This window comes from Magallana gigas, chromosome 1, assembly GCF_963853765.1.
Source record: "Magallana gigas chromosome 1, xbMagGiga1.1, whole genome shotgun sequence".
NCBI lineage: Eukaryota > Metazoa > Mollusca > Bivalvia > Ostreida > Ostreidae > Magallana > Magallana gigas.
In genome coordinates, this window is record NC_088853.1 from 61491655 (window position 1) to 61500853 (window position 9199).

Genomic DNA, 9199 nt, shown 5'->3' on the forward strand with positions numbered 1-9199 from the left:
TAATGCTTATATTTACATTTTTTACCTTCTTGTCTTGTACGCAAATGCGAATTATACCTCAAAATTACTGTATTATCCTATGGGTAACTTCAAATTAATGGAAGAGCCACAGTAACAGCCATATGCGTGATCTTTGATTTTCGCTTGTGACGTTGTATTTATCAGCGTTAAACGTTTGTGACGTCACAATTAAAACTCGTGATTTAACCTATTAGTACTCTGTCTGTGTTTTGGTATATCTGCAGTAGCTTTACATGCAGAATATATGTGGAATGTAAATATAAGGGTTTAGTTTACATTTTGTTTTTGAAAATCATAAAACTGAACAAAATGGATTAAAAATCGAATTTTCCACTTAAATATGCATAATTTACTGTCTCATACCAAGTTAATTTGATTGTTGTTGTGGTTATAATAGCATTGATAAATATATTTTAAATGGTGAATTGCTTTTAACCAGAAAAACAAAGTGTTGAGTTGCATCGTATTGGTTGCCAGGTAATAAATGGTCACGTAGGGCCACACGATCAACGTAGGCTCACCATAATGGGTCAGTTAAGTTTATCAACATATTACAGTGGCCAAACACATGCCTTTGTGTTGGACCAACGTAGGTCCAACATTGTTTGCTATTGAGGACCATTGAGGTTTCGTATGTTGGGCCATGTGAAAAAAGGGCAATTTTTCAGAAAATTTTGAGACCGTCCCTGGCTATTCTTTATAGTGATATATGTAAGTTGTACTTGTTTTATTCTGAAATGTTTAAAAATTCTCAAGAGTCGGGACCATGTGTCCCCTGCATGCAAACCAATTTTAGCAAATTTAAAAACCCACTGAAAATTTAAATCTCATATATGAGCACTATCTGCCTCACATTTCCTCGACCAAAAAAACTATCCCCTGCCATCTTCAAGAAAATGTCAAATTTTTACTAGGCTTGAAGTAAAATATGGGAACAAAAAAGATGTTCAATATGTGTAAAATGGGAAACTGGCTGAATTTTTATGATTGATCAACCCTGTGATGAGATTTAGGGGCCAAAATGTAACAGGGGTGGTCCTAAGAAAAAATGCAACTTTTTAGCGTTTTGGGTCTGTCCTTATTTTAAAACCCTTTATAGGCATATTATTCTTATTGGTATAAGTTGCAGGGTTGTATTTGGATTAACTGAATGATATTGTACCATTTTCTTGAAATTAATTGATAGCCATGCAGTTTTATGAAGTTTTAAACCCTTAGTTTTGATAAGAAATTGCTAAATATTGTTCTTTCTCAAGCTAAAACAGACAAAAAGTAGATTTTATGGCTAAATATATATTATACATGTGCTACATGTAAATAACATGTAATTACATGTAATTCTAAATAGTTAATATCTGCATTTTAAGTCATTATAAACAATTTTAAAATGTATGATCGTCAAAAAAGCACCCCCACCCTTCAATTTTCTTCACCGATAACCAAAAAATAGCCTCTATTTCACATTTCTCTTGATAAAATCTCATAGATACATAACATTGCTCCCATTTAAAAAAAACACATATGTCTGGTTTCTTCTTTATTGAAAATATATCAAGAAAAATTGAATGTGTGTGCATTTTTTAACCATTTGTCATTTGCATGTATTCCCACCTCATGATGAGGGTGTGGTCATGATGTTCAAATTTGGTATTTCTTTGTATGTAAAACATGTATTTCAATCTTTTAACTAATAAATCTAGATCTTTTACTATTGGTTAAAGAATAAACAGAGAAATTAGGTTTCATCATCATCCGTTCAGCATATTTGGGAAATGACTCCTTGGGTAAGATGCCTGATTGCCATATTCTAGGTATCTGTTCCTTATGAAGAGATGAAAGTGAAGTTTTGTGTTCCAAATAAGTTGCTTTTATGTTCCAATGGAGTTTTTAAACCTGTTAATACCATTTGGAAACAAAAAGGTTGATTGCAAGGAGTAATAGTGTGTTTTTTCTTATTCCCATTTACAGGGGGATAGGTGATACATCTGAGTTGAATTCTCCTAGATGTTGTTACTAAATGTGAATATTTTAATGTTTTTACATCAGATTTGGATAAAGGTTTCTTGTTATAACTGGTTTTAACAGAAAAAAATGTCTTTTGGATTGAAAAAAGCCATGATGTATCTTGAAAACCTTACAGAAACAGGTTAAGGTGATTCAGCCGGGAAAGGGGGTAATACTTAAACAGCCATTACTTTTTTAGTTTTCAATGAAATCAGACTAAATTTGGAGAGTTTTACTCAGAATTGCATGAACTTTCTGAATTTAAAGTGTTTTGGTTAGAGAGAAACAAACTCTAAAAGTTAAAGGTTGTCATATTATTTTTGTTCAAAACGCGTTTTTACAAGTCTTTTCGTCCAAGGTAACGTGTTCGGGTGTATGGAATTCCTGAATGCGGTGAAGCATGAATAGTGCTTTCGGCCTTATTTAGGGGGTGTGTAGCGATGAGCAGAACAATAGAAATTGACATCTAATATGGCGGTAGTCGGAAATAAAAGAGAAATAATGCGTATTTATGAATTCATGTCAGCTTTAAGTTTGTAACTACATCTCTCCATTTCCTGTCACCAACTAGTGCCTCAGGACTGGCGAATATGAACTTGAATATTCCCTCGTTAATTGCGTCGTCTTCTGTGGGATCACGTCCAATATATGTTGCCTTGAAACCTAATTTGCATAGTCTCTGGGTGTGCTCCTTCATTATCGAGACGAGGGCTGTGATTACAATGATGGTGGCAGATGGATAAACAATAGGTAAACTCTCGTAGATAATCGACTTTCCACTACCTGTTTTTAATCCTAAAAAAACATCTTTTCCATTACATATTGCTTTTATTCCATTGACTTGATTTTCTCTAAGAGACGGCACGTTAAATGTTGTTTCGATCTCCTTTCTCTTTTCCTCTGTCAAATCCATTTTTGTAAACAGTGCACTACATGTTATATATGCGCAATCTGATTGGCTAAAATTTTACTCGCAAGGAACGGTAACTCGTAAAACTCGCAAGATGGCAGCAATGGACTTGCTAAATCTGCCAAGGGGGAGATGATAAAAACGAATAGGACACTTGGCTAGCGAATATGCCATTCAGATTGAACAATGAAACAGACTCTGAACACATTTGGATAGCGTCAAGAAATGAAACTTGGTAAAGAACTGTTCCCTTGAATGAGGATCACACACATTCGTCTGGAAATGTGTCCCACTAAAGGTTGCGCCAAGAACTGGGCCTTGCTGGTCAACCTCACGATCACGCTTTCCCCGAACAAGTTGTACATAGTACTTCTTCTGATCTTGTCAGCATTGGAAGACTTGGCTCATGGAGGATGCTTTCAATGTACACGGAGCAGGAAGGGAATAAAGACCTGTTGTCTTCTGCAGTGGTACAAAAAGTTGTTGTAACTCTGTGGTAACTAGCTAGAAAAAAAGAAATAATTATTAATAAATAATCATGTATGCTACAAAATATAACTAATAATGAAATTTTCTTAATGAATAATCATATCATGCAACAAAATTAAACAAAAACTAGAAAAAAAAAGTACTGTAGACGTACTTTTGTCCGCGTGGTATTAATTTACGCTATGAACGCGGGCACAAATTTTTCCCAGTGTACTTAAAGTGCATTTTTGAATGAAATTTTGAAATTGCTATACATTAATAAGGATAATCGGAAGTTACTACATCATATACAGATAACACTTGCATATACGTGTACCCATTGTATATCGTTTTTATCTTGGCAAGCTGTCAAACAAAGTATTAAGAATTTACATAATAAATAATTTAATCTTTTAAAGATTTGAATTTCTGTAAACTTACTTGCAAGGAATTTAAACTTTTCTCAGCTTGAGATAACGGCACGTGTCAGACGACAAATAGCCCCAAGCGGGTCTGTCTGCCAATGACCCAATTAACTACACACTAAGACCTGTGTTTGTACTGCAACTTTTAGATCCCTTTGTGAACTTGTGAACCCATAAATTGACAGTTAATAAAGATAAAAATATTTATTTGGCTTTAAAAATACGACATTCATATAACATATAAAAAAAGATACAATTTATTGAAATCAGTTTAAAAAACCTGTAAAATTACATGGACACATGACAACATATTCAGAATTCGTTCACTTTTTCAATCGCGTGAGAATTTCAAATTGTAATATTCATCATGTGGTGTTTCACAAGAAGATTTTAGCCAGCGTCGTAGCATCTTGACGGCTAACAATGACTACCGACCAGTGCACAACCGATAATTACTGTTCACTGTGAACAATTTAAGTTCAAAGTTGGACAAATTCTAGGATATGAAAATCGCTCAGAACTAAATTTAATAATAATTATTTAAATGATTTTTTTTCATTCAAAGACTCCGCGTAAATGTTTACCTGCGGATTAAATTGATATTGTGATTCCCCGGAATAATGGCCCCTTGGAAAAAAATACGTCTACAGTAATCAAATCACAATGACATATAAAAACCATGTTGACCCCGTTTTGGGAGTCCATCTAGACTGTTCAGATGTGTACATTTACAGAATGCCTTGGTACGACTCATTAAAAAATGATTTGTGGACTTAACTATATAAATGTTAATAAATGTTTGTGATGTAAATAAATATTTTTTCCTTACAGATTATTTTTAACAGACTTTAAAATCTACGCGAACCAGATAAATTGCAAGTATATGGGATGAATTCTTACTGTGACCTGAGCGTAGCCTGGTCTCGGTAAGATTATTTTTTTCTAACTTTGCAGCAGCTGCTTACATTTCTTCTACGAAGGACAGTCTCCTTCCAATCACTTTAACCCCCTCCCTGTACTGGTTGCCTGGAAACAATGTTTCCATGTGGTGGCGGGAAACAGAATACATGCTGTACTGCATTTCGACTAAGTTGCTGTAAAATAAAAAAAGAAAGATTGGAATAAGCTCAATTAAGACACAATAAGGTACAAATATTAAGTACAAGTTTCAAAACATGAACACAATTAAATCTGGATTTTATACCATTGGATTATTATTTAGATACATTTTTAACAATTGTCTTTTTTTGCATGTCTGATGAACTTATTGGGAACAATAATGCCACTGGATTGGACTTACTTTACATGAAACCGGGCAATGTTACAACATTAAATATTGCATTTTTGGTAGGAATATATGCTTACACAGTATGAATTTTCTGTCAAGGTTAAACATTGGTGGTATATATTTTACCATTCCAAATATATGACATTATACATGCTTATAATAACTTACACTGAAAGAAATTACTAGTAAAAGTAACTAAGTAAGCTAGTAAATTTTACTGTCCAAATAATCACTAGTCAGTTAAGTAAATTTTACAAACTAGGTAGTACTAGTACTATTGAAAAGTAAATTCAACTTGTTTCATAAGTATTTTTTACAAGTAGAAACTAGTAACATATACTAGTTAATATTTCTTATTTTACTAGCTATTTTACATTACATTATAAGTTGGTTTTTGCATATTTTAACACATAAAATTTCATTTTCAGATTTGATATCTCAATTTTGCACTGTTAAAAAACAAATAATAGCAAAGTTCAATTTTAAATTTATTTGATATTAAAAATATTATTAACTACTTAAAAAACAATGCTAATTCTTTTACATGTCTCATTTCAACAATACATATACAATACACATGTACGATCTCAAAATGAGTCTCCACCCAAAATGCTAAAAAAAATGCTTTTTTATGTAATTAAGATATTTAAATAACTCTTTTCCCATCCTTTGATTCAAAACACTATCCTATATATAGGGCCCTATGTAAGTACATGACAAAAGGATTACAATTACATGTACATTTAGCATATGAAAACAAACAAGGACATCAAAATATGACGGTATGACCATTTACATACACTTCCAAGTACACTGTAAAAAAAACATGTCTTTCCTTGACAATCCCACCTTAACATAATTCAATGTGTGGAAGAGGGAATGAGGGCATTCAGTGAGGCCAATACACCTAAAATACGTTTGTCCAAAGAAACTTGTCCCAGCTGATCCTTTAGTCCTACAAGCACATTCTGGATGAAAGTGAAGGTTTTTAACCAGTTCTTTGGGTAAGCAAGATTAAACACATAGATTGAAGCCAGTAAGGTGGTTAAGCTTTGGAAAAAAAATTCACACCCTGTGAGTTTTTCCCCTTCGATGTATACAACTGTGAAAGAAATACTATTAAATTTATTAGATTTCTTAAATGTTTTTATTGATACATCATTGTCTTTTCTCTCTATAGCATGAATAATGAAACTAGGAAGTTTTTTAAAATTTCCCTCAGTTTCAATAGGTTCTTGTTTATTTAATGCTCAGTACAGTGGACCCAGCTTTAACATAGGAGAAACCCCCCCTGTTGAATGCAAATCATTAAAACTAACAGTTTGATGTACCTTTCAAATCAAACAGATGAAATCTCTCCCTCAGAGGCCGCCGGAGCATCTTGCTCTACAGCCGGTAAAGTATGGAATTAATTAATGATATTATCTTAATATGATTATCGGTTCTTTTTTAATGATAAAACTTTTGATTTGCATAAAATAATTAAAATTCCCATTAAGAGTGTAAAAGTCAAATATTATTTAAGTTTTTTTAAATGTAAAATACTGCAAGGGAGGAAAATATTATTTGAAAAATCCCCTGCTCTGAAAAAAAAAAGAAATAGACTATTTTACCATTATGTGTTTGACTTTTTGTCTGTCAGTATCAAACAGTTTCTGTTTCATTTGTTTTCAGAAACCGTTTGTCGCAAATGCTTAAAATTGTATTTCATTAAGGTGAGATTAATTTTCGTACAAGTCAAATGTCAGTTTCAAACAATCTTAGTTAAAACACGCCATATATTGGGATTTATTTTTGTACCAATAGGAAGCTTTGTTTAGGCGATAGGGGACACCCCCAAGGTTTGACATATTATTGATCGAAGTAAACAATAAATGAAATCTAGTTTTATAAATAAAAATTATTTCCCCAAATTTTCGATTCACAATGTATTAATCTATAGGACAGAAGTTCGAATCCTTCTGCGGATTTTAAAATTAAAAGGTCTTATTAGCACATTACATGAACTTTAAGATGTCTTTTTTCATTTTTTATGGCTTACGGCCATCTAGTTGCCGGATAATCTTTACGGCAAAGAGTTCAGTTATCTGAACATGCGCGACAAAAAATAGTTCTATTCGAATGTTGCAAAGTTAACTGTTTGTTGTTCATAATAAATATCTTTAAGCAAGATTATATTTTCCATATGTTATTATCACTTATGTTATTGTAACCAATATGAATTGACTTTATTTAAATGAACTCGAATTCTAACGCGAATGAATATTAAATGCAGTATTTTTCCTTAGGCCGTTTTTGCATAGAGGTAAAGGCCCCCGCCATGCATCACACAGTGCCGCCATGCTTTCCGCTATGCATACTTACATGTATTATAAGCAAACAAATCTTTTCCCAATTATTTCAGATCCTAACAGTGATAAGTAAATGTTATAAGTTGTCGTTATTTCGTTCATTCTTCATAAAGACGTTTGCACCCGCAGAGAGCGTCGCTAACTTCGATCGACATCGATCTCAGCAAGGGGGGAGGTGTTTAACGGTTAAAGGACTGAACTTATGATTGAGATATATTGAAACTGGGATTATAAATCGGTAATAAATGCATAAATAGAGGGGCAATTACTACTTGTTTTAATATAATGTGCCTTCTTCGACACCTCCGCCATTATCGATTGTTGGGGATTTTCCAAGATCTAAAAATAGCACAATGTTCCCTCGATGGAGTTACCTTGGTTGTGCTATGATTGAACTGTTTATTTGTCGTAAAAATATTGGAAACTTGAGACCAAATGTACTCAAATAAGAAAACAATATACAGTTAAGCTTGATTGCAAGTCATATACGGAAGCAATGTCACATTACTATAACATAGCTCTATAGACATCGTATAGTATGCCTCTGAACATGTCATGTGAAGAGAGACTAACTGCAAAGTTATAGTGCAGTAATTAATTTTAATTAAATTTGGTGTCAAAACAGGTTTGCTATAATTGCATAGTTCTGCCTGTTTCTTCCCCCCCCCCCCCCCCCCCCCCCAAAGAGTTTATCTCTGTACAAAGGGAAAACAATAAAACAGAAGGTGTTAGAACTGCCTTGTGAATTTATATTTCTTATAAAAGCTTGTGAAGGTCAGCCTCTTAAAAAAGTAGAAAAAACCCAGAAAAATATGAATAAATATACATTTACGAAATACAAATAAAATGGAATAATACTTATTGGTGTAGATTTCATGAGAATTCATTAATAATAGTACATAACATGCAGTACATTTCATCATTTGGTTATATTATTTTTACGCGCTGTGATTTCGCGCTGGCTTTGGCGCTGTTACGTCGCACCGTGCACCAACTCTCGCGCAAGTTCATAGTGCTTAGGAATACAAGGTATACTGATATTTGAGAGCATGTTCATTGTTGGTTTTAAGTGCTTTTGTGCCCTATATAGTTGAATGAATTTACAGTTAATGTACTTCAGTCGTTGGATAAAAGAAAGAAACAAATTGTCTCACATTGGAGTTTGAGTCTGACATCATCATATTTATTTTATGCAGTCTATGATTTTCCTAAAAGCAATGGTGGTTTCAACCAATTGATAAAAGAGGGGTCTAGATCTCAATCCTATCTGTTTCGGTCACTAAGGTTCGACCAATCAATAAATGGGGCATGTTGATATCTGTCCTGTTAGTTTCTATAGATCTATGAATTACATGTAGCTAGTTACTTTCTATAGAGCTATAAATAAAGTTTTCGTAAGAAATAGAAGGAATCATACTCGATCCATTTAAATATAGTCATATCAAACCCGTAAGCCATTATGGCCCTTCAGGCCTTTGATTTTCACCTGTCAATCAAATGAAGAAGGATGCTAGGAAGCCTCTCTCCAGTCTGCAATAACAGCTTCCCCCTTATCTTTATATGACATCTCATTGATTGGGGCTATCATAATTAATATGAACATTTTTTTAGAATCAAGTCAAAATAAAATGCCAAAAAAAGAACAATAATACTGTAATAATCAAAATAAAGCACTTTTTGTACTTGCCTGTAAATCCCCCTGCCTCGTTTGCAGAAGCTGTCTCCCTCCTCC

At 33.2% G+C, this 9199-nt stretch overlaps 1 protein-coding gene across 1 annotated transcript; it reads right to left on the minus strand.

The window, feature by feature from the left end:
* Nucleotides 1-2542: 2542 nt before the first annotated feature.
* Nucleotides 2543-2938, minus strand: LOC136276119 (recQ-like DNA helicase BLM). Its single transcript, XM_066087139.1, has one exon. It carries the CDS (start codon nt 2936-2938, stop codon nt 2543-2545), a length of 396 nt encoding a protein of 131 aa, XP_065943211.1.
* Between the last annotated feature and the right edge of the window lie 6261 nt (nt 2939-9199).